At 53.2% G+C, this 24,718-nt stretch overlaps 1 protein-coding gene across 1 annotated transcript in view; it reads right to left on the bottom strand.

The window, feature by feature from the left end:
- The window catches only part of CROCC2 (ciliary rootlet coiled-coil, rootletin family member 2), a 101,334-nt gene that overhangs the window by 19,595 nt on the left and 57,021 nt on the right, over positions 1-24,718 (bottom strand). The window contains 6 exon segments of the mRNA XM_075004583.1: positions 5,276-5,460; positions 7,070-7,421; positions 7,831-7,998; positions 8,670-8,829; positions 9,407-9,645; positions 14,259-14,402. Of these exon segments, the coding sequence (XP_074860684.1) occupies positions 5,276-5,460; positions 7,070-7,421; positions 7,831-7,998; positions 8,670-8,829; positions 9,407-9,645; positions 14,259-14,402 (1,248 nt within the window).

Genomic DNA, 24,718 nt, shown 5'->3' with positions numbered 1-24,718 from the left:
ACCCTGAGTCCAGCGTGGGAATGGGGGATGGAGAACCAAACCAATCCCCACCTCATGCTGCATGCCAGGGAGCAGGCGGAGCACAACTGGAACTGCAGCTGGCAAGGGACGTGAAGAGTAACAAGAAGGGTTTCTACAGGCATGTGAACAATAAACGGGTTATCAGAAAAGGTTTGAGGCCATTACTGGATGAGGGAAAGCTGAAGTACTCAACGCCTTTTTTGCCTCAGTCTTCATGGACAAAGTCAACTTCCCCATGACGGTCGTAGATGATGCAGTGTGGGAAGGTGGAGGGCAGCCATCTGTGGGGAAGGAACAAGTTCTGAGCTCTCTAGAAAAACTAGATGTGCACAAGTCCATGCGTCTGGATTTAATGCATCCCAGGGTACTGAGGGAATTGGCAGAGGTCACTGCCGAATCTTTGGCCATTATCCTTGAAGACTCTTGGAGATCGGGGGAGATACTGGATGACTGGAAGAAGGCAAATGTAGTGCCCATCTTTAAAAAAGGAAAGAAGGACAATCCAGGGAACTACAGACCGGTCAGCCTTACCTCAGTCCCTGGGAAAATAATGGAGGAATCCTCAAGGAATCCATTTTGGTGCACTTGGAAGAGGGGAAAGTGATCAAAAGTAGCCAACATGGATTCACCAAAGGCAAGTCCTGTCTGACCAATCTGATTAACTTCTATGACGAGGTAACAAGCTCTGTGGACATGGGGAAGTCAGTGGATGTGATATACCTTGACTTCAGCAAGGCTTTTGATAAGGTCTCCCACAACATTCTTGTCTGTAAGTTAAGGAAATATGGATTGGATGTTTGGACTATAAGATGGATAGAAAGCTGGCTTGATGGTTGGGCCCAGAGCATAGTGGTCAATGGCTCAACATCTGGATAGTGGTCGGTTTCAAGCGGAGTGCCGCAAGGCTCAGTTCTGGGGCCAGTGTTATTCAACATCTTTATTAATGACCTGGATGAGGGACTGGATTGCACTCTCAGCAAGTTTGTGGATGACACAAAACTAGGGGGAGAGGTAGATACACTGGAGGGTAGAGAGAGAATCCAGAGGGACCTGGATAAATTGGAGGACTGGGCCAAAAGAAATCTGATGCGGTTCAATAAGGAGAAGTGTAGAGTCCTGCACCTGGGGTGGAAGAATCCCAAACATTGTTACAGGCTGGGGTCCGACTGGCTCAGCAGCAGTACGATGGAAAGGGACCTAGGGGTTATGGCGGATGAAAGACTGGATATGAGTAAACAGTGTGCCTTTGTAGCCAAGAAGGCTAATGGCATACTAGGGTGCATTAAGAGGAGCATTTTGAGCAGATCTAGAGAAGTACTTATTCCTCTTTATTGGCACTGATGAGGCCACATCTGGAATATTGTGTCCAGTTTTGGGCCCCCCCAGTATAAAAAGGATGTGGATTTGCTGGAGCAGGTTCAGTGAAGGGCAACAAAAATGATTAAGGGGCTGGAGCACAAGACCTATGAGGACAGGCTGAGGGATTTGGGCTTGTTTAGTTTACAGAAGAGAAGACTTAGACGCAATTTAATAACAGCCTTCAACTTCCTGAATGGGAGCTCTAAAAAGGAGGGTGAGAAACTGTTCTCATTGGTGTCAGATGGCAGAACAAGGAGTAATGGTCAGAAGTTGAAGAGGGAGAGGTGTAGGTTAGATATTAGGAAAAACTACTTCACCAGGAGGGTGGTGAAGCATTGGAATGTGCTGCCTAGAGAGGTGGTGGATTCTCCATCCTTTGAGGTTTTTAAGTCCCGGCTGGACAAGGTCCTGGCTGGGATGACTTAATGGGGGCTGATCCTGCTTGAAGCAGGGGGCTGGACTAGATGACCTCCTGAGGTCCTTGCAGCCCTGTGATTCTGTGAGATTCTGTGCTTAACATACAGGGACTAGGAACTGCCCCGTCCTTCCTGGGATGCGTGGGATCGACTTTCCCAGTATGGCAGAGCAGATTCTGACTCCCCTGAATCCCCCCTCTCAGCTCTGCTACCCTAAGAAACCCACCCACCCACTCAGTGCCTTAGCATCCTGCACGATGGGGATGTCCCCAGTGCCAGGGCCTGAGGGTAAAATACAGGCAGTGCTACTTGGAAAGGCTCTGGAACACCAGAGGGAAGCTGCTGTCCAAGTGCCCAACAAACCAACATTAAAACCCTAACAAAACCAGCTCCAGATCAGCATGAGAGAACTGATGAGCAGGATCCCTTGGGAAATGAAGATGAAGGGGAAAAGAGTTCAGGAGAACTGGCAGTATTTTAAAGAAGTCTTACTGAAGGCACAGAAAGAAACCATCCTGATGCACAGTACAAAAGGCAACCAGCTTGGGTAACCAGGGAAATCCTTGGCGAGCTTAAACACAGAGGATGCATACAAGAAGTGGAAATTTGGACAGATGACTAAGGAGGAGTATAAATATATTGTTGGAGAAAGCCAGGGTGGGTGGGGTGGGGGTAATCAGGAAAGTGAAAGCATAATTGGAACTGCAGCTAGCAAAGAGTGTGAAGGGCAACAAGAAGGGCTTCTACAGGCATGTTAAGAATAAGAGGGTTATCAGGGAGGGTGTGAGGCTGTTACTGGTTGAGGGAGATAACCTGGTGACAGATGATGTGGGAAAGCTGAAGTACTCACTGATTTTTTGGCCTCTGTCTTCACAAACAAGGTCAGTTCCTGAATATGGCACTAGCAATGCATTATGGGAAGGAGGTGGGAAAAGAACAGATTAAGAGCTATTTAGAAAAGCGAGACACACACAAATCCATGGGTCTGGATTTAATGCATCCGAGGGTACTGAGGGAATTGGCAGATGTCATTGCAGAGCCTTTGGCTATTCTCTTTGAAAACTTGTGGAGTCCAAGAGAGGTCCTGGCTGACTGGAAGAAGGCAAACGTAGTGCCCATCTTTAAAAAAGGAAAGAAGGACAATCCAGGGAACTATAGACCGGTCAGCCTCACCTCAGTCCCTGGAAAAATCATGGAGGGGGATCCTCAAGGAATCCATTTTGGAGCACTTGGAAGAGGGGAAGTGAACAAGAGTAGTCAACATGGATTCACCAACGGCAAGTTGTGCCTGACCAATCTGATTAGCTTCTACGGTGAGGTAGCTGGCTCTGTGGACATGGGGAAGTCCATGGATGTGATATACCTTGACTTTAGCGAGACTTTTGACAGTCTCCCACAATATTATTGCCCATAACTTAAGGAAGTATGGATTGGATACATGGACTGTAAGACGGATAGTAAACTGGCTTGATGTACGGGCCCAACAGATAGTGGTCAAGGGCTCAATGCCTGATTGGCAGTTGGTTTCAAGTGGAGTGCTCTAGGGATCAGCTCTAGGGCCAGTATTGTTCATCATCTTTATTAATGACCTGGATGAGGGGATAAATTGCACCCTCAGCAAACTTGCAGATGACACTAAGCTGGGCTACATAGATATGTTGGAAGGTAGGGAATCTGGGTTTGACACAGTCGTCGCTGGGATGATTTAGTTGGGGTTGATCCTGCTTTGGGTGGGGGGATGGACAAGATGACCCCCCGCGGTCCCTTCCAGCCCTAGTATTCTCTGATTCTTTGATTGCACGGGAACCTTGCCGTTGATGTAGGTGGGTAGTTCGCCCAGTTGGTGGGAGTCTAAAGGAAGGGCCATGCACAGTGATCTTGTGAACATGACAGAGTGTTACTGTACCCATCAGCTCTCCTGCAGTGGCAAAGGATTGCACCCTCCCTAGTGCTCTCCCAGAGATGTGAGTGGGTGCAGTGGCTCAGCCTGACTCCAGCAAACCCCAGCAGCCTGATGGGCTGGGAAGGCAGGCGTGCCTGACGCTCACTAGCTAAGAGTCATAGAGCATTCATTGATTGCCACTCTGGCAGAAAGCCCTGCAGATGTGCCGGGCTGTGATTATTACAACAGTCCATGTTTTTACATTATTCTTGTATAAATGTTTGTGCATTTTACAAGGACTGTGGTTTGAGCCACAGGACTGAACAGAGGAAGGTCACAGGGGCAGGAGCTGAATGGCCAGAGAACACTGAAGGTCAAGTCAGGGCCATGCAAGGCTGAGCACGTGCAGGGCTGGCCTGGTGATCTGCCACACTGGGGTGACTGGGTCCCTGCTCTGCAGAGGGATGGAAGGGGAGTGTTTGGTTCAGGGAGCTGCTGAGGAGCTGTGTGCGGTCTTGGAGGGGCCAGGCTGGCTCTGTTGATGGAGCAGCGGGCACCCCTGCTAAGCCACAGGGTGATCCCCGTCGGGGCGTGGTTTGCTCCCCAGTGGCTGTCAGTCAGCATCTCTCCACCTGAGTCAGCTGGCCAGAGCCCAGCTGGTGTAATTCAGCTCCAGCTTCCCTGAAGTCAGTGAGGCCAGATCCTCACTGGTGTAAGAGAGAGCAGAGAGGAATGAGAACCAACATTCCTTTCCTCTCTGGCATTCCCAGTGCCCTGCACCCAGAGCACAATGCAAGAGGGCATTCAACAACACGCAGCGAGCAGTGGTGGCCAGGTAAATACATCTCCCTGCAACGAGCTGCAGAACCTAGTGCCACAGGCTACTGCCGAGGCCGGGAGCAGTGTTCACAGACATCACCAGAGAGCAGAGCCCACCCCGCCGCCTCCCCCAATAGGCCGGACCTCAGTGGGATTCAAAGAGGGTTGGACAGTCGTGAAGAGAACAAGACTCTCCAGCATCAGCACATAGAATAAAACAACAACTGAAAAGGGTCTAAACTGTCCAGATTCAGGGCTTGAACTGGCCAGGACCTGCCTGGGAGAGGAGGAGACTCTTCCTGGGGCGAGTTATCCCACAGCAGGAGGGTTCTGGCACCTTCCATGGAACTGGGGTTGACCACTATCAGAGCCGTGACCACAGGCTGGCAGGAGCCCTGCTCTGGCCCAGTGTGTCAGGCCCACATCCCTCTATGCAGCACCTCAGGATCTGAGGGCTGCATCCCATGCTGCAGCACTGCCCACAGACGGGGTCACAGCATAGACTGGTAGCTGTAGCCTTGCTGTAGTCCCTGGACTGGAGAGATTAGATGAGGGAGGGCAATGCTTGTGTAGGGGCCTGGGTCTGAACCCGAGCTCCGTTTCCTGGTGTGTTTGTTTCAGCAAATCCAGGACCCCGATGTGAGGGCAAATCCCTGTCGGCACTGGTGGGGGCAGGCCCCTGTGGCTGCAGCAGGCTCTGGGCCAGGTGTGAGAAAAGTGGGGATGCTGGCTGTGGCGGGGCAGTGGGACACCAAGGAGCAGAAGGAGAGGTTCCTACCCGCTCCCGCTGAGTGTCTCGCAGCTCCTGCAGGAAGTCTCGCAAGGAATCTTGGATGCCGTCTGGGTCAGGCTCGCTGGCGCCAGGCACCCCTTGGCAAGAGGAAGCATAGCCAAAGGGGGAGTGGGAACAGCTCCTTTCTGGAGAGCCAGCACGGGAGGCCGGAGTCTGTGGTCCATCATTTGCTGTGGAAGCAGAGGAGCTCTCCGAGCCTGAATGCCACCAGGTGGGTGTGCTAGGAGAGGCACCCACAGGCAGGCACAGGCTGGCCCCAGGCAGTAACGGCAGGCCCCAGGGATCAGCAGGTGCAAGGCAGGCCCGGGCTCGTCCCAGGGATCAGCGGATACAAATCAGGCCTGGGCTGGCCCCAGGCAGTAATGGCAGGCCCCAGGGATCAGCAGGTGCAAGGCAGGCCCGGGTTGGACCCAGGGATCAGTGGGTACAAGGCAGGCACAGGCTGGCCCCAGGCAGTAACAGCAGGCCCCAGGGATCAGCAGGTACAAGGCAGGCCCGGGCTGGCCCCAGGCAGTAACGGCAGGCCCCAGGGATCAGCGGGTACAAGACAGGCCCAGGCAGGCCCCAGGGATCAGCCGGGGTGAGGCAGGCCTGGGCTGGCCCCAGGCAGGCCCGGGCAGGCCCCAGGGGTCAGCGGGTACAAGGCAGGCCCGGGCTGGCCCCAGGGGTCAGCGGGTACAAGGCAGGCCCGGGCTGGCCCCAGGGGTCAGCGGGTACAAGGCAGGCCCGGGCTGGCCCCAGGGGTCAGCGGGTACAAGGCAGGCATGTCACTATGGCCAGAGAACTTGGGCTCTCTCCTCCGCTCAGCCTGGCAATAATCCAGGCAGGGATTCAGAGCTGCCCTCTTCCTAGGTTGCCTCTGGGTTGGACTTCCCGGTAGGATCTCCACTTCATGGCCTTCCCCTCCCAGGGGACTGGCGAACTCTCAGCTCCTTTAAGCACCACCCACTCCCCCTTCGAAGCCACAGGGAAGCTCCTTTCCCTCCCTGCTCCACCTGAGTGCACCCGTATGTGCTCATGGTTCACATGCTCCACCTCCTGGTCCTCGAGTCCCACCCTGATACAAAGCGGTGGGACTCCCCTGGTGGGCCAGCTCCACTCCAGCCTGGTTCCGGAGCCCACCAGGGATATTGGTTGGCAGCTCCTTTGTGGAGCCGTGAGCATGGGTGTGTATCTGCGTGGCTCACCCCCAACCCCTTCTGCAGTGCAAGAGCGAACCTGGCACATGCCGGCCTCCAGCGCACTAGGCTGCAGCTGCTCTTCTGGCTCCTCCAGAACACCCTCCTGAGGGTCTGGCTGCACTTCTGCCCCCCATCCGTGGCCCCACAAAGTTGCAGGAGCTCCTTGTCCCCCAGCCTCCTGGCCCTGGCCAAAGTGGCCATTGACGACACCAGGAGGAGCATGCTGGATGAGAGACGGGATGCTGTGACTGTGGGGCCTACTTCCGCTCCTGCCTGGTCTCGCGCCCTGGGCAGAGTTCCTCTGGGTGGTGTCACTGGCTCCCTAGGCAGCTGCAGGGAGAGCGGGAGCTGTCTGGGGTTCTCTGCTCAGAGTTCCCCTCCGGTTCCCCCCTTTACCCCTGTGACCTGCGGCCCTGCCCATTTTGTCATCTGTCAGATGGGTCCCGGCTGTGGGAGGGCCCTTAGCTGCGGGCAGGTGTACTCAAATAGTGCTACAGCTGAGCAGCCCTCCCTGCGGAGCAGTCACATGCAGCTCATGCTGGGGACTGGCCCCAACCATCTGTCTCCAAACCCAGCTGAGCCCTCCATGGCCGCTGACCTTTGCTAGGGGAGTGGTGTCTCTGCAGCGAGGGGCTCCGCACGCCCAGGCCTAGCGTCTGGCGCAGGGCAGAGTGCAGCATCCCCAGCTTCACCTCTACCTCCCGCTTGGCAGCTTCTGTCTGGGCCAGCTCTGTCTCCAAGCCACGGAGGTGCCCCTCGGCAGTGCTGAGGTGCAGCTGGAGGCCTTCGCTGGCTCCGCCAGCCTGCTGCAGCTTCAGCTCCATGTTGTGGAGCTCGTCCCGGAGCTGCTTCTGCTTGGTGTGACTCTCAGCCAGGCTGTCGAGCAGCTCCTTCTCTCTAGCTCTGGATTCCGACGCCACCTCCGCCAGCTGCCTCTGCAGGCTGAGCACCTGCAAGGGAGGGTGCTGGAGAGTAACCACCAAGCCCAGGCTGCCTACGCTTCCACCAGAGAGCATGCCGGGAGGCTAGGAGGAGCACACTGCCTTGACACAGGCGCAGACCCAAAGAGAGCCCCATGCAGTGTGGGAGAGCCCTGAGTCCCAGGCTGAACTGCCATGCTCCATCCCAATGCTCACCCTCTGGAAAGCCTGGGGCAGGGTTCACAGAGAGGTGCCAGGGAGCAGAGCCCCCCTGCTGCAGACTGGGCCCTGGGAGTAATGAGAAAGAACAGGAGCAGTGGGCAACAGGGGTCTGGCAGGCTACCTGGGCTAGCCTGGTGATGGCCTGGTGACATCCCTCCACGCCAGTCTTTCCCTCAGTGCCCCTCTGCCAGACTGCTCCAGCACCTGCCAGGCTCACCTCTTTCTGAACACCTTCCCGGGCACCCTCCATCTCCACAAGCTTCTTCTTCAGCTGCAGGGCCTGCCAATGGCACCGGTGCTCCCGCTGTGCCTCCTGCAGCAGACAGGCCTGCAACTTGCTCACCTCTTTGCCCTTCTTGCTGGTCTCACCCTCCAGAGTCTTCACCTGCAAAGGGCAGCTCTTCATGCTGGCCCTGGACGTGGCCATGCTGGTGGGCCCATCTTGGCCACAGCAGCTGCCCCTCACCCCCAGCAAGGACTGCTCAGGGAGGGACAAAACAGCCCCTTCCTGGCTCAGTGACTCTGCCTCCTTGGAGCTGCTGGCTGAGTGCCCCAGCGAGAGAAGCGACAGTGTGGGACCCACAGATTTGTTCTGAGTTGCTGGCAAGTGTCTCCAGGTGGTCAGATCAATTCCAGCTGCCCTTCCTCAGCCTGCCAGGAGTGTGGGCCTGGACAGCCTGCTTCCCTCTCCAGTCAGCTGCCCCAGTGGGATAAGACTACATCTTCTGGGGGGCCTGCAGACCTGCTCCTGGCAGGGGGGAGCTTTGCAGCCTCCAGTTAGTATGCAAGGGGTAATGTGGCATGTCTCCATTTCGGAGGAAGAAGCCCCTCACCTCACTGGGAGCGACATTTGGGGCTGTCACCAGCTCTCCATTTGGCCCTGGTGCAGCTCCGGGTTGCCAGGGGAATGGGACACATTCATGGTGCAAATGGGTAGCCTACAAAGAGGCATCACCATTAGGAAGTTCCCAGCAGGGGAGGAGCTGGGGTCAGACTGTGGGGGTGCTGGGACAGCAAAACCTGGAGAGCCCTTGTCCAGAAGCTATCTGCACTCACCTGTCCGCACAGCTCACGCAGCTTGTGGTGGGCCTCCGTCCGAGACTTCTCCACCTCCCACAGGCTTGCCCTCAGCAATTCCACTTCCTTCTGAGCTGCAGCCTGGGCATCCTCCAGCACCACCACTCTCTGCTCCTTCTCCTCAAGGCTTCTCTTCAAGCTGAAGCACAGATGTATGGTCACTGCCAGTCAGGGCACACTGAATGGCTGTGAGCAGACCTCCATGCAGGGGGCCCCACCTGCCCAGCCCCCAGCTGGCCTCATGGTTTGAGTGGGAGCGCTGGGCTGTCTGGGGAGAGGCTGGGAAGGAAAAGAGCCCAGGGACACTGGTGCCAGCTTGAAGTGGCCCTCGGGCAGTGTAATGGTGGGACCATGCTCCTGTGCCCATTCAACAAGCCCCGTGCAGCCCTTGGACCCAGCTGTGGGGGAAGGCCACAGGGACTGGACGGACTGGCTCTGGGCTGAGCTATGGGAGGGAGAGGTGCCTTGGGCCTGCCTGGAACAGCTGCAGCAGCCAGCACGACTGGCACGTCCCAGGCCTGATGGCAGTGCCCAGTGCTTAGCTGGCATGGCTTTGGAGAGACGTGCCAGCAAGCTTTGCTACTGTGCTGCCCTCTGTGGCTTGGACCTGGGTGCAGCGAACTGTCCCTGGCCAGGCCTGCACTTCGACAGGCTGGCCCAGAGCCAAGCAACGTCTGCTGTAGCATGTGGCCCACTGGGCACTGCAACAAGCCTACCTGAGCCTTTCACTCTCTGTCTTCTTGATGGTGGCGCGCAGCTCGGAGTTGGATTGTTGCATTATTTCCTTCTCCCTGATCTCATCCCCCAAGGCCCTGCGGGTTTCCAGCGTCTCCTTGTGCTGGAGCTCCTGGGCCTCCTCGCCCTCCCGCAACCTGCGCTGCAGCTCAGCCAGCTCCCTCTGCACCTTTTCACGAGCACCCTCTTTTAGCTGCAGCTGCGTTCTTAGCTCTTCTGCCTTTGGGGGAGAGAGATGGGCATGAACGCTCTGCCCTCCCAGAGCACCGCTGGGCTCTGCTGCTTGTCCGCCGCCGGGATGGGGGAATGCCAGTCATTCCTGCAAAAGCACGCTGCCCTTTTCAAAGGGGTCCTGCTCCCACGGCAGTCAAGGGGTAATGTAGCAGGCTGTCCGAGCAGGATGCACTCAGCACCTCGAGGAGCTACCTTATTTCACAGCCCTGCATGCAGCATGCTGCCATCCAAGGCTGGAGCACTGCTGTCTGCATAGCAAGGTACCAGGGGGCTCAGAGCTGGGAATCTCTGAGAAAGAGGTCCCAGAGAGAGATGTGCTCCCACACTGCACAAGGGCTGGCTCTGCTCATACTGGGGCCAGCAATGGGGGACTGATCCCGTGCCCTCCCTCCCACCCAGCAGTGCAGCTCCCAGAGATGTGGCAGGCACTCCAAGCAGAAGCTGACTCAGGGGCTCACAGACTGGCCAAAGCCACTAAGGCCTGTGAATGAATGTTAGGGCTGTTTACAGTGCAGCGGCACCAGTGGATACGAGATCTGGGCACTGCACCTTGACACATGGAGTGCCTGCCTTGCCCAGAGAGCTTTGCCACTAAGGGGGCACAGGATAGGAGAGGGAGTGGGGGTCCCAGGGATATTATGGGATTGCCCAGGTTAGGGCCCAAGGACCCTAGTATCCAGGCCAGTGCCTTATTCATGAGCCTGTCTGGGGCCAAATCAACCCCCTCCGCTGTCAGCCTCCGTAGGGCTGTCAGCCGCTGCCCTCCTGAGTGCTGGTGTGAGGACCAGCTGGCAAGTCTCCCAGTGTTGTGCTCATCTGATTCTGGACCTATAGTAAAGAGCTGCCTTGAGTTTATGCTGCTGCTCCAGCTATTCCTGGTGATCTCTGAGGTGGGGGCTGAGGTGAGGAGTGGGAGAGAAACTTCCACAGAAATATTGAGTCTGTTCTGGTCTGGCTATGGTCTGAAGAAGTGGGTCTGTCCCATGAAAGCTCACCTAATAAACTATTTTGCTAGTCTTTAAAGTGCTACTTGACTGCTTATTGTTTTGATAGTGTATAGACTGGCACAGCTCCCTCTCTGTTACTATTGAAGTCCCCAATTTTTCCTCCACCTTGGCTCCGTAAGACCCTAACACTGCCCAGACACCCAGCTGGCCCAGCTCCTTCCAGCTCCATAGAACTGCTCTGTGTTTGAGGGTTAGGGTGAGCCCCCTTCCCTCCCCCACGCGTGGGAGCCACCAGAGCGCCTCGCATTTTCCACCGAGCTCAGCAGAAATCCCCACCCCCTGAAGGTCAGTGACCAAAGAAAGGGACAATCCATCACAAAACAAACTGTTTTCATTTCCCAGGCTAAAAGGGAGGGGCTGGATGGAGAAACAGAACAAAACCCCCGCAAAGAAAACAAGCCCAGCTCCTCCTCTGCAAAATCAGCCTTCCCCACAGGCAGGGACGTGCCAGCCAGTGCTCTTCCTGGGATCCCACTAGAAACTGCTATAAACAGCTTCCTTTGAAGTGCACATGCGGGAGCCAACTCTCCAGCTGAGCCCTGAAGGGAAGGATAGAGCAGAGGGGGGCGAGGGCGAGAGAGAGAGAGAGAGAGCCCATGCGTGTGTGTGTGCACGCGCATGTACACATGAGGATGAGAAAGAGGGAGTGTGTCAGTGTCCGTGTGTGGGAGGGCGAGAGGGCCTGGGGGTCGGTGTGTCCACATGTGAGTAGGATGGGGGCACGTGCGCCAGAGTGTGAGCGTGGGTAGGAGAGAGGGGGCGCGTGCGCCAGAGTGTGAGCGTGGGTAGGGGAGAGGGGGCGCGTGCACCAGAGTGTGAGCGTGAGTAGGGGAGAGGGGGCGCGTGCTCCAGAGTGTGCATGTGCGTAGGATACAGGGTGCGAGTGCCGGCATGTGAATGTGGGTAGGAGATGGGAGCGCGTGTGCTGGAGTGTGCATGTGGGTAGGAGTGAGAGGGGGCACGTGTGCCGGAGTGTGCATGTGGGTAGGAGAGGGGGCGCATGTGCCAGTGTGCACGTGTGGGTAGGATAGGGGGCGCATGTGCTGGAGTGTGAGTGTGGGTAGGAGAGAGAGAGAGAGAGAGGGGACACATGTGGTGGAGTGTGCGTGTGGGTAGGAGTGAGAGGGGGCACGTGTGCCCGAGTGTGAATGTGGATAGGAGTGAGAGGGGGCACGTGTGCCCGAGTGTGCACGTGGATAGGAGTGAGGGGGGCACGTGTGCCCGAGTGTGCACGTGGATAGGAGTGAGGGGGGCACGTGTGCCCGAGTGTGCACGTGGATAGGAGTGAGGGGGGCACGTGTGCCTGAGTGTGAGTGTGGGTAGGAGAGAGGGTGTGTGTGTGCCCGAGTGTGAGTGTGGGTAGGAGAGAGGGGGCGTATGTGCTGGTGTGTGCGCGTGTGGGTAGGAGTGAGGGTGCGCATGCGGGTAGGAGAGAGGGGGCGTATGTGCCGGTGTGTGCGCGTGTGGGTAGGAGTGCAGGTGCGCGTGTGGGTAGGAGAGAGGGGGCGTATGTGCCGGTGTGCGCGCATGTGGGTAGGAGTGCGGGTGCACGTGTGGGTAGGAGTGAGGGGGCGTGTGTGCATGTGCACATGTGGGTACGAGCGAGGGGGTGCATGTGCGCAAGGGCACGTGTGGGTACGACCGACGGGGCGTGTGTGGGTACGAGTGAGGGGGCACGTCTGCCTGCGTGCGCGTGTGGGTAGGAGTGGGGGGGTGTGTGTGCCGGAGTGCACGTGAGGTGGGAGTGAGAGGGGGCATGTGCCGGAGTGCGCGTGTGGGTGGGAGCGAGAGGGGGCGCATGTGCGGCTGTGCGCGTGTGTGTAGGAGTGAGGGAGTGCAGGAGTGAGGGAGTGCATGTGCCAGAGTGCGCGTGTGGGTACGAGTGAGGGGGCGTGTGTGCTGGAGTGAGCGCATGCGTGGGAGTGAGACGGGGCACATGTGCAGCTGTGTGCATGTGTGTAGGAGTGAGGGGGCACATGTGCCAGTGTGCGCGTGGATGGGAGCAAGAGGGGGCGTGTGTGAGGCTGTGTGCATGTGCGTAGGAGTGAGGGGGCGTGTGCCGGAGTGCACATGTGGGCGGGAGCGAAGGGGAGCGTGTGCCTGTGTGCGCGTGTGGGTAGGAGTGAGGGGGTGCGTGTGCTGGAGTGTGCATGTGAGTGGGAGCAAAGGGGCGCATGCCGGAGTGCGCGTGTAAGTGGGAGTGAGGGGGCGCATGTGCTGGAGTGCGCATGGGTGGGAGCAAGAGGGGGCGTGTGTGCTGGAGTGCACGTGTGGGTAGGAGGGGGGTCGCGTGTGCCAGTGTGTGTGTGTGTGGGTAGGAGCAAGAGGTGTGGGTGGGAGCGAGGGGGCGCATGTGCCGGAGTGCATGTGTGGGTGGGAGTGAGGGGGCGCGTGTGCCAGTGTGTGCGTGTGGGTGGGAGCGAGAGGGGGCGTGTATGCGGGTGTGTGCATGTGGGTGGGAGCGAGAGGGGGCATGTGTGCAGGTGTGTGCGTGTGGGTGGGAGCGAGAGGGGGCGTGTGTGTGGCTAGGAGGGGGGTCGCGTGTGTCAGTGTGCGTGTGTGTGGGTAGGAGCAAGAGGAGGCACACGCCAGGGTGTGCATGTGGGTAGGAGTGAGAGGGGGTACATGCCAGTGTGTGCGCGTGTCACACACGTATGTGCACACACTTGCACAGGGAAGGGCTGGCTGCCGAATGGGCCTGAGACACATTCTCAGATTCACAGGCTGTGAGTTAGTTATGGTTCCCATGACGATCAGCGCCCCCCCCCCACTGGCGCCTGCTAGGATTTTGCTGTTTCTCTGCCCCCAGCTTGTTCTAAGCCCCCTAATTGTCCTTCCTCAACTCCCTGTACACTTCCCCTCCCGCAGCTGGGTTTCACACCCTTTCCTTCATGGAGACGGGCTCCTGGGTCCCCTCTGTGTGCTTAGCATAGGCCAGTGTGGCTCCCGCCTGCCTCTGCCTCCCCACTGCCCTGTGTGGTCCTTCCCAGCTTCGGCCTTGGAAAGATGTTGAAAGGAGCCCGGTTTTGCCAAAATAAACAGCCTGTCACGTCAAATTCCTCCCTCTCCTCTTTCATGTGCTTTAATTTTCTGCCCCCCCGCCCCCTTTGCCTTGCAGGGGGGCCATGTGCTGCCTCAGATGCTGACTCATCAGAGAGAGTAGCTGGGGAGCCGAGTCCCGCTCGCAGCCCAGCACTGCGCTTGGGCTCTCATCTGCCCCTCATTCCTCCAGCCTGCAGCAGCTTGTGCTAGCTGCCATGGGACACTCCCAGCTGCTCCCTGCCTGGCAGCGGCCCAGCAGGACAGCTCCGTGGTGCTGGGTGAGGGCGCACAGCTCCCATGTTGTGCATACTGCACTGCCATGGTGTGACAGCTGCCATCAGGGACTCCAGCACTGCCTGGACAGCGGCTGGATGGACGACTCTCACCATGGCTGGGCTGGCCCACTCCCCACTGGGCACTGGCTGGACACAGGGCAAAGCCCTGGGGCAGGGGAGGTGGGACTGGCCAGGTCTCCCAGACTGCCCCCTCCACACACTGGGAGAGCAGAGCCTTACGCTGCATTCACGTGTCCACGAACAGCCATACATACCTCCTTCCCCCGAGTCTCCCTCTCTCTCGCCAGCTCCTTTATGAGCTCCTTCAAGCTCTGGGCCTCTCTCTGGTGGGCAGCCACCGCCTCTTCAAAGCGAACCTGGGCAGTGTGCAGCTCGCTGCCGAGCCTCGCGATGGTGTTCTGGGGGTGGCCAGAGGGAAGCACAGTCAGGCTCCAAACAGCTAACTGAGGCCCTCACCATTTGCTGTCTCCACAGAGCACAAGCCCTGTGGGCGGGAGGACGCTGGTTGCAGGAGCAGGCTCAGGGAGCATGTGAGTGCTGCCCCTCCCTAAACCAGGTCAGGTCTGGGGGCAAACCATGCCCAACCTTTGCGAGGGCTCACTGCTTGGCCCAACAGCCAGGTGCACCAAGAGGGCCTGAGCCAGAGCTCTCCAGAGCACCAAGAGAGCGGGACACAGCCCACATGCAGGCCAGCAGGGTTCACAGCTCGAGGCTGACGTTCCCCTGAAGCTTCACTTACACTCCAGCAGGCCTATGTACAAGAGTGACTGCCACCCTGGCAGGACACATGCCCCTGTGTCAGCACAGTCACCCAGGCAACCCCCAACTCCTCTGGCTGACCTCTCAGGACTGGCCATGTCCGCTAGCACTGCGAGTGGCACGCTGCGCGGACATGGCTTTAGGGCTGGTGCTGTCACTTGCACTCATGCTGGGCGGTTGTGGCTAGTGGCAGCACATTGCACATTCAGCCAGGCACACACCCGTGTCTTCCCCTGTCCAACACCTGCGCTCTCACAACACGCTCCCTCCCCAGCCTTCCTGACGTGCTTCCGTACACCTCCCCATGCACCTACAGCAACAGCTGACTCCCCGCCCATCCCTGCCCTGTGTACTGCTGCCTAAGACCAATGTAGGATTTTATATGATTCTTAACGTCAATCTGCTTCACAGAAACCTTCTCCTGCTCCCTGCAACCTTCCTGTCTCTGGTCTAATACCAAGCTCCTTTCTCAGGGCTTGGGCTTACATGCAGGACTGCACACAGATACCCTGCTTTTCTGCCTAGGATGACAGCTAATGTTTTCAGACCCACCACCAGAGAAACTTTCCCCTTGGCCATAGCAACACAGGTTAGTTACAGAGCATTTCTCAGAGCTACACACATCCCCTTTGCCACTCTCCCTATTACATACAGGCAATACAGACACAGAAGAGTTGCATAGATACTCATTCCCAGACATATCCAGTGCGTTACAATCAGAGCCCAAACCAGACAGGATACACATTGGAGTTCCAGGGGACTGGTGCTCTTGCTTCTCCTGCAATTCCAGAGCTCGAAGTTCAGCCTCCATCTTCTTCATAACTTGGGCGTGCTCTGCCTTTTGCAGTTCGGCTTTTTCTCCCTTTCCCCTTAAAGGCAGGCTCCTTCATTTTAGTCGATAGTCCGACTCCAAATTTATTTCTCCCAACTCAACCATTCTTTCATCAGCCTTTGCTTCTGTATGGCACTACCCCCCACAACAAAGAATGAAGTTCTTCATTTTTAGCTACTTCACTAAAGGAGATTTTTCTTTCCCAGCACATTTTTCCAGGGCTGTTCTTTCCAGCTTCTCACACTGTTGCAGACTCATTGCAACTGCACTTTAACCAAAACTCTCTCACAAGCCAAAACTCAGATTTAGAATAGTGTGGGGTCCTGGTCCCAAGCTCAATTGAGCAGGTTCTGTGGATCCTGACATGACTACACCACTGTAACAGGCCAGGGTTTCTTAGCACAGCTAGGGAAATCAGTCCAGGGTAACTTTGCTTAAAATCTGGGCTACTCACAGCCCCCAGCTGGGATTTCCTTCTCACTAAGGCAAATCCAACCACCCACAACAGCACTTCTGCCAGCCCCTTGGCCAGCCACAAGCAAACCCACAGATTTCCCAGCTGCTGCAGCAGCCCAGCCCAACAACCCCCAAATTCAGGTGAGGGACCTGTTTCATCAAACGCCACACAGATTCTTCTGGGCTCTGAAGGACCCAGCCCCACCTCCTGGTCAATATATACATGGATCTTACCCAAAATACCATGCTTGCCAATTCTTTAGATCTAAATATCTCCAGATTTATTAGTAAAAAAGGAAAGAGCAGAGTTAGAGAGAAGAATTGTTAAAGCAATTATTTACACTGATTGATTTTCAGTTTAAATTTCAGTTATTGATGCAGCTAGCAGTGTTATTTGCTGATTTTTGAACATCTCTGAAAGTTCATTTCAGGTTACATAGATTCATTTATTGGAGCATTGTAGATCCAGCTGGCTGGGGTCCACATCCTGGGCTTGGATCCTCAGAGACCAAAAGACAAAAGATCCAAGACCGGGGCTCTTGCAAACAGGCCAACTGCTAACAGGCGGGAGTTTTGAGAGGGGAGTTTAGAGGGGGAGCTTAGATGGAGCTAATTACTTCTAAGGTCCTTAAATCTTTTATAACATCCCCATCTGAAACTTTTACTTGAGAACCCCATATAGAATTAAAATTAAATCAGAGGAGGAAATGGAAGCAGAAGACCAGCAGCAGAGCGGGGGCTATCCTGTTTATTGTGTCGAGTGTATTGTGTATGATTGCCTACCCTGTGGGCGGGTGGCTTATGTGTGTACTTGATGCAAAGAGCTCCAGGCCCTCAGAGACCGAGTGCAGGCTTTGGAGACCAGGGTGGCTGAACTGGAGGAGCTAAGGGAGGCAGAGAGCTATGTTGATGAGGCTTTCCAGGACGTAGTAGGGCTGTCCCACCTCCAATCTGACAGCCCCGATGCTGTTAAGGAGGATGAAAGGCTCAGGGAAGGAGAGCAGTCAATGGGGGCAGAGGAAAACCATCCCATAGTTAGGACCCTCCTTCCAGAGGGTGCTATGGTATCCTCTTGCACCGAGGATCTCTCTCCAGGGGAGGGAACACCACTTGTTAGGAAGAGGCAGGGGTTAGTAGCGGGTGATTCGATCATTAGAAATATAGATAGTTGGGTTTGTGATGACCGGGAGAACCGTATGGTGACTTGCCTGCCTGGTGCGAAGGTTGCGGATCTTTTGAGGCATCTAGACAGACTTATATGCAGTAGTGGGGAGGAGCCGGTTGTCGTGGTACACGTAGGTACCGATGACATAGGGAAGGGCAGGAGAGATGTCCTGGAGGCCAAATTTAGGTTGCTAGGAAGGAGACTGAAATCCAGGACCTCTGTGGTGGCATTCTCAGAAATGCTTCCAGTTCCACGCGCAGGGCCAGGGAGGCAGGAAGAACTTCAGAGTCTCAATGCGTGGATGAGACGATGGTGTAGGGAAGAAGGGTTTAGATTTATTAGGAACTGGGGACACTTTTGGGGTAGGGGGGAGCCTATACAGGAAGGATGGGCTCCACCTAAACCAAGGTGGATCCAGGCTGCTGGCATTAAACATTAAAAAGGTCGTAGAGCAGTGTTTAAACTAAGAGATGGGGGAAAGCCGATTGGTGCAGAGAAGCACGTGGGTCGGACGGAGACTTCTCTTAGGCGAGACTCCATTGATAGAGATTCTCTAGAATTCAGTCAGAAAGAGAAGAAGGGAGATGACAGAGCATGGGCCAGATCAGATGAGGAAAAAAATCACATATAAAAGAATCCAATACGTCAGGGAAGGGCAGGCATATGAATAGTGGTAGTTTTTTAAGGTGATTTTACACAAATGCTAGAAGTCTGTCTAATAAGATGGGTGAATTAGAGTACCTCATATCAAAGGAGGAGATTGACATAATAGGCATCACGGAAACCTGGTGGAATAAGGACAATCAGTGGGACCCTATCATACCAGGATATAAAATATATCCGAAGGACAGAATGGGTTGAGCGGGTGGCGGAGTGGTACTGTATGTGAAAGATAATATAGAATCAAATGAAATAAAAATCCTAAATGAATCAAAATGTTCCACAGAATCACTTTGGATAGCAATTCCTTCCTCTGATTGGCATATAGCACTAGGGATATATTAGCGACCACCTGACCAGGACAGTGATAGTGATGCTGAAATGCTAAGGGAGATTAGAGAGGCTATCAAAATAAAAAACTCACTAATAATGGGGGATTTCAATTATCCCCGTATTGACTGGGCACATGTCACCTCAGGAAGGGATTCAGAGAGAAAATTTCTTGATGCCTTAAATGACTGCTTCTTGGAGCAGCTGGTACAGGAACCCACAAGGGGAGAGGCAATTCTTGATTTAGTACTGAGTGGAACACAGGGTCTGGTCCATGAGGTAATTATTACAGGACTGCTTGGAAACAGTGACCATAACATAATAACATTTAATATTCCTGTGTTGGGAAGAACACCGCAACAGTCCAACACTCTGGTATTTAATTTCAAAAAGGGGAATTACACAAAAATGAGGAGGTTAGTTAAGCAGAAATTAACAGGTAGAGTAACTAGAGTAAAATCCCTGCAAGCTGCGTGGAAACTTTTCAAAGATACCATATTAGAGGCCCAACTTAAATGTGTACCCCAAATTAAAAAACACAGTAAGAGACCTAAAAAAGAGCCACCGTGGCTTAACAACCATGTAAAAGAGGCAGTGAGAGATAAAAAGGCATCTTTTAAAAAGTGCAAGTCAAATCCTAGTGATCAAAATAGAAAGGAACATAAACACTGCCGAATTAAATGTAAAAATACAATAAGAAAAGCCAAAAAGATTTTGAGGAACAAGTAGCCATAAATTCAAAAAACAATAGTAAAATGTTTTTTAAGTACATTAGAAGCAGGAAGCCTGCTAAAAAAGCAGAGAGGCCACTGGACGATAGAGACATAAAAGGAGCAATCAAGGAAGATAATGCCATTGTGGAAAAACTAAATGATTTCTTTGCTTCAGTCTTCATGGCTGAGGATGTTAGAGAGATTCCCAAATCTGAGCCGTCCTTTATAGGTGACAAATCTGAGGAACTCTCCCAGACTGAAGTGTCATTAGAGGAGGTTTTGGAACTAATTGATAAGCTAAACAGTCACAAGTCTCTGGGACCAGATGGTATTCACCCAAGGGTTCTGAAAGAACTCAAATGTGAAATTGCGGAACTATTAACGGTGGTTTGTAACCTATCCTTTAAATCAGCTTCGGTACCCAATGATTGGAAGACAGCTAATACAACACCAATATTTAAAAAGGGCTCTAAAGGAGACCCTAGCAATTATAGACCGGTAAGTCTTACGTCAGTACCGGGCAAATTAGTAGAAACAACAGTAAAGAATAAAACTGTCAGACACGTAGAGCAACATGATTTGTTGAGCAAAAGTCAACATGGTTTCTGTAAAGGGAAGTCGTGTCTTACTAATCTATTAGAGTTCTTTGAAGTGGTTAACAAGCATGCGGACGGTGGAATCCAGTAGACATTGTATACTTAGATTTCCAGGAAGCCTTTGACACGGTCCCTCACCAAAGGCTTTTATGTAGATTAGGTGGTCATGGGATAGGAGGAAAGATCCTTTCATGGATTGGGAACTGGTTAAAAGACAGGAAACAAAGGGTTGGAATAAATGGTAAATGTTCACAATGGAAGGGGGTAAGTAGTGGCGTTCCCCAAGGGTCAGTCCTGGGACCAATCTTGTTCAACTTATTCATCAGTGATCTAGAGAAAGGGGTAAGCAGTGAGGTGGCAAAGTTTGCAGATTATACCAAACTGTTCAAGATAGTCAAAACCAAAGCAGACTGTGAAGAACTTCAAAAAGATCTCAGCAAACCGAGTGATTGGGCAGCAAAATGGCAAATGAAATTGAATGTGGGCAACTGTAAGGTAATGCACATTGGGAAAAATAACCCCAATTATACATACAATGTGATGGGAGCAAATTTAGATACAACAGATCAGGAAAGGGATCTTGGAATTATAGTGGATAGTTCTCTGAAAACATCCATGCAGTGTGCAGAGGCAGTCAGTAAAGCAAATAGGATGTTAGGAATTATTAAAAAAGGGATAGAGAATAAGAAGAAGGATATCTTACTTCCCCTGCATAAAACTATGGTACGCCCACATCTAAAGTACTGCATGCAGACGTGGTCTCCTCACCTCAAAAAAGATACACTGGCGTTAGAAAAAGTTCAGAAAAGGGCAACTAAGATGATTAGGGGTTTGGAACGGGTCCCATATGAGGAGAGGCTAGAGAGAGACTGAGACTTTTCAGTCTAGAAAAGAGGAGACTGAGGGGCGATATGATAGAGGTATATAAAATCATGAAATGTGTGGAGAAAGTGAATACAGAAAAGTTATTTACTTGTTCCCATAATATAAGAACTAGAGGACACCAAATGAAATTAATGGGTAGCAGGTTCCAAACTAATAAAAGAAAGTTTTTCTTCACACAGCGCACAGTCAACCTGTGGAACTCCTTGCCGGAGGAGGCTGTGAAGGCCAGGACTCTAACAGAGTTTAAAAAAGAGCTCGATGAATATTTGGAGGTTAGGTCCATAGACGGCTATGAGCAAGGGGTAAGGTATGGTGCCCTAGCCTTCAGTACAAGAGCAGCAGATGGATGGCAGGAGATAAATCGCTTGATCATTGTCTTCTGTTCTCCTTCTCTGGGGCACCTGGCACTGGCTACTGTCGGCAGACGGGATACTGGGCTAGATGGACCTTTGGTCTGACCCAGTATGGCCGTTCTTATGTTCTATGTTCTCATGATGGGCCCTGCTAAGTCCACATCCTTGTTGTCTCTTGCGTTTGAAGACAAAATCCCTTCCTTCTTCCCATAGTCCCTTGAGGGTCTGCCCCCACCTGACTCAGGTGGGCCGTTTGGCAAACTGCCATTGGATGAATCCCAGGAGACAATCTCCAATTTCTGAAATGGGCCTGTTCTTTTAGAATCATAAAACCTCAGGAGGTCATCTAGTCCAGCCCCTGCTTCAAACAGAATCAACCACCACTAAGTCATCCCAGCCAGGACCTTGTCAAGCAGGGACTTAAAAACCTCAAGGGATGGATAATCCATCACGTCTCTAGGCAACGCATTCCAGTGCTTCACCACCCTCCTGGTGAAGTAGTTTTTCCTAATATCCAACCTATTCCTCTCCTTCTGCAACTTCAGACCTTTGCTCCTTCTTCTGCCATCTGACATCACTGAGAACAGCTTTTCACCCTCCTCTTTGGAGCTCCCCTTCAAGAAGTTGAGGGCTGCTATTAAATCATCCCTAAGTCTTCTCTTCTGTAAACTAAAAAAGCCCAAATCCCTCAGCCTGTCCTCATAGGACATGTGCTCCAGCTCTCTAATAATTTTTGTTGCCCTTCGCTGAACCTGCTCCAGCACATCCACATCCTTTTTATCCTGGAAGGCCCAATTCTGGACACAATATTCAAGATGTGGCCTCAACAGTGCTGAATAGAGGGGAAAAACTACTACTCTAGATCTGCTCAAAATGCTCCTCCTAATACACCCTAATATGACGTTAGCCTTCTTGGCTACAAGGGCACACTGTTTACTCATATCCAGCCTTTCAACCACAATAACCCCTAGGTCCCTTTCCGCTCTGCTGCTGCTGAGCCAGTCGGTCCCCGGCCTGTAACAATGCTTGGGATTCTTCCACCCCAAGTGCAGGATTCAGCATTTCTCCTTGTTGAACCGCATCAGATTTCTTTTGGCCCAGTCCTCCAATTTATCCATGTCACTCTGGATTCTCTCTCTACCCTCCAACGTATCTACCTCTCCCCCTAGTTTTGTGTCATTTGCAAACTTGCTGAGGGTGCAATCCAGTCCCTCATCCAGGTCATTAATAAAGACGTTGAACAACACCAGCCCCAGAACCGAGACTTGGGGCACTCCGCTTGAAACTGACCACCATTCAGATATTGAGTCATTGACCACTCACGGTTGGGCCCGACTCTCAAGCCAGTTTTCTACCCATCTTATAGTCCATGGATCCAATCCATATTTCCTTAACTTATGGGCAAGAATGTTGTGGGAGACCATATCAAAAGCTTTGCTGAAGTCAAGGTATATCACATCCACTGACTTTCCCATGTCCACAGAGCCTGACACCTCATCATAGAAGCTAATCAGATTGGTCAGACAGGACTTGCTCTTGGTGAATCCATGTTGGCTACTTTTGATCACTTCCCCCTCTTCCAAGTGCTCCAAAATGGATTCCTTGAGGATCCCCTCCATGACTTTCCCAGAGATTGAGGTAAGGCTGACAGTCTTATCTCAGTCCAGGTTACCTGACCAGTGGGCTGCATCTCATTGACAAGACCTGTGTGTGTGAAATGTGGATTTGATGTCTAGTAGTAGTAGTAGTAGGCATCCTTCAGTCTGCATAGACTATGGATCGCGCCCTTTAAAGTTTCAATTGAGGACTTCATTTACAGCGTCTATTGTGACTATGAAGACCCACACGAGAGTGACAGTCCTTGCTGCACCTCTTGCAGATGTAGTGGGTGTCTGGCAAGTCCTTATTGTGCTTTCTGTGAGCTCGCTTCTCCTCTGCTCGCTGTCTGATCTTCATCTCGCCCTTCTGAAGGCCCTTGTGTAACCCCTGCCTCCATCTGATGTGGTCGTCTGCTAGTTCTTCCCAGTTGTCCAGCTCGATGTCTACCTCTCTGAGGTCTCTCTTGCAGACATCTTTGTAGTGCAGCTGGGGGCGTCCGGGAGGTCTTTTGCCAGAGGCTAGCTCACCATACAGGATGTCTTTTGGAATCCTTCCATCATTCACCCTGTGGACGTGGCCAAGCCAGTGGAGTCAATGCTGCCTGAGGAGGGTGTGCATGGTTGGGATTCCAGCTTGCTTGAGGATGGCAGTGTTGGTCACTCTGTCCTTCCATGATATTCCAAGGATGCACCTGAGGCAGCACAAGTGGAAGACATTCAGCCTCTTTTCCTGTAGGGCGTACTGGGTCCAAGTCTCGCTGCCGTAAAGGAGGGTGCTGAGGATGCAGGCTCTGTAGACTTGCATTTTGGTGTGAGTGTACAGCTTGTTGTTATTCCACACTCTCTTGCTGAGTCTGGACAGAGTTGTGGCTGCTTTTCCGATCCTCCTATTTAGCTCAGTGTCCAATGACAGGGTGTCAGTGACGGTGGACCCGAGGTAAACGAACTCGTGGATGACCTCTAACGTATAGTTGTCAATGCTGATTGATGGGGATTCAGCAACATCCTGACCGAGTATGTTTGTCTTCTTTAGGCTGATGGTAAGCCCAAAGTCCTTGCACGCTTTGGAGAACTTGATCCAGCAGTTTTTGAAGCTGGTCTTCTGCGTGAGACACTACAGCAGCATCGTCTGCGAACAGCATGTCTCTGATGAGGACTTCTCGCACCTTAGACTTAGTTTTCAGCCTTGCAAGGTTAAACAGTTTCCCATCAGATCTTCTGTGCAGCAAGATGCCCTCTGTTGAAGATCCAAAGGCATGCTTCGGGAGGAGTGCGAAGAAGATCCTGAACAATGTCGGAGCAAGCACGCATCCTTGTTTGACGCCGCTCCTGATTCTGAAAGCATCCGATAATGCGCCGTCATATTGGATGGTTCCTCTCATGTCTTCGTGGAACGACTGGATCATCTTGAGTAACCGTGGAGGACAGCCTATCTTGTGGAGCAGTTTGAACAGACCATCCCTGCTGACCAAGTCAAAAGCCTTGGTCAAGTCGATGAAGGCTATGTAGAGTGGCTTTCTCTGCTCCCTGCACTTCTCCTGCAGCTGCCTTAGAAAGAAGACCATGTCAACGGTAGACCTCTCTGCGCGGAATCCGCACTGCGATTCGGGGTACACCCTCTCAGCAATCTTCTGGAGTCTGCCAAGGGTGACGTGAGCGAACAGTTTACCAGTGACGCTTAGGAGGGAGATTCCACGGTAGTTGTTGCAGTCACTTCTGTCTCCTTTGTTCTTATACAACGTTACAATGTTAGCGTGGCGCATATCCTGTGGAACCTCACCCTCTTTCCAGCACAGGCACAGTAGCTCATGTAGGGGTTCCAGGAGTGTGTCCACAGCATATTTGATTACCTCTGGTGGTATACCATCCTGACCAGGGGCCTCTCCTGCTGCAATGCTGTCGATGGCTCTCTTCAGTTCATCCACAGTCGGTTCTTGATCCAGTTCGTCCATTACTGGTAGGAGCTCGATGGCATCGAGGGCTGCGTCAACCACAACGTTCTTGCGTGAGTACAGCAAGAACGATTTGATGTCGGAGCCTTTGTTAACAGTCCATTGTCCTGGCTGGAGTGGCAATCACACCTTCCATTGTGAACAGTAACAGAGAGATAGCAACAGAGAGGAAGCCGTGCTAGTCTATACACTATCAAAACAAAAAGCAGTCAGGTAGCACTTTAAAGACTAGCAAAATGGTTTATTAGGTGAGCTTTCGTGGGACAGACCCACTTCTTCAGACCATAGCCAGACCAGAACAGACTCAATATTTAAGGCACAGAGAAGCAAAAACAGTAAGCAAGGAGGACAAATCAGAAAAAGATAATCAAGGTGAACAAATCAGAGAGTGGAGGGGTGCGGGGGAAGGTCAAGA

This window comes from Carettochelys insculpta, chromosome 10 (assembly GCF_033958435.1).
Source record: "Carettochelys insculpta isolate YL-2023 chromosome 10, ASM3395843v1, whole genome shotgun sequence".
Lineage (NCBI taxonomy): Eukaryota > Metazoa > Chordata > Testudines > Carettochelyidae > Carettochelys > Carettochelys insculpta.
Note: the sequence above shows the minus strand (reverse complement) of the source record. Positions and strands in the feature narration are given on the sequence as shown.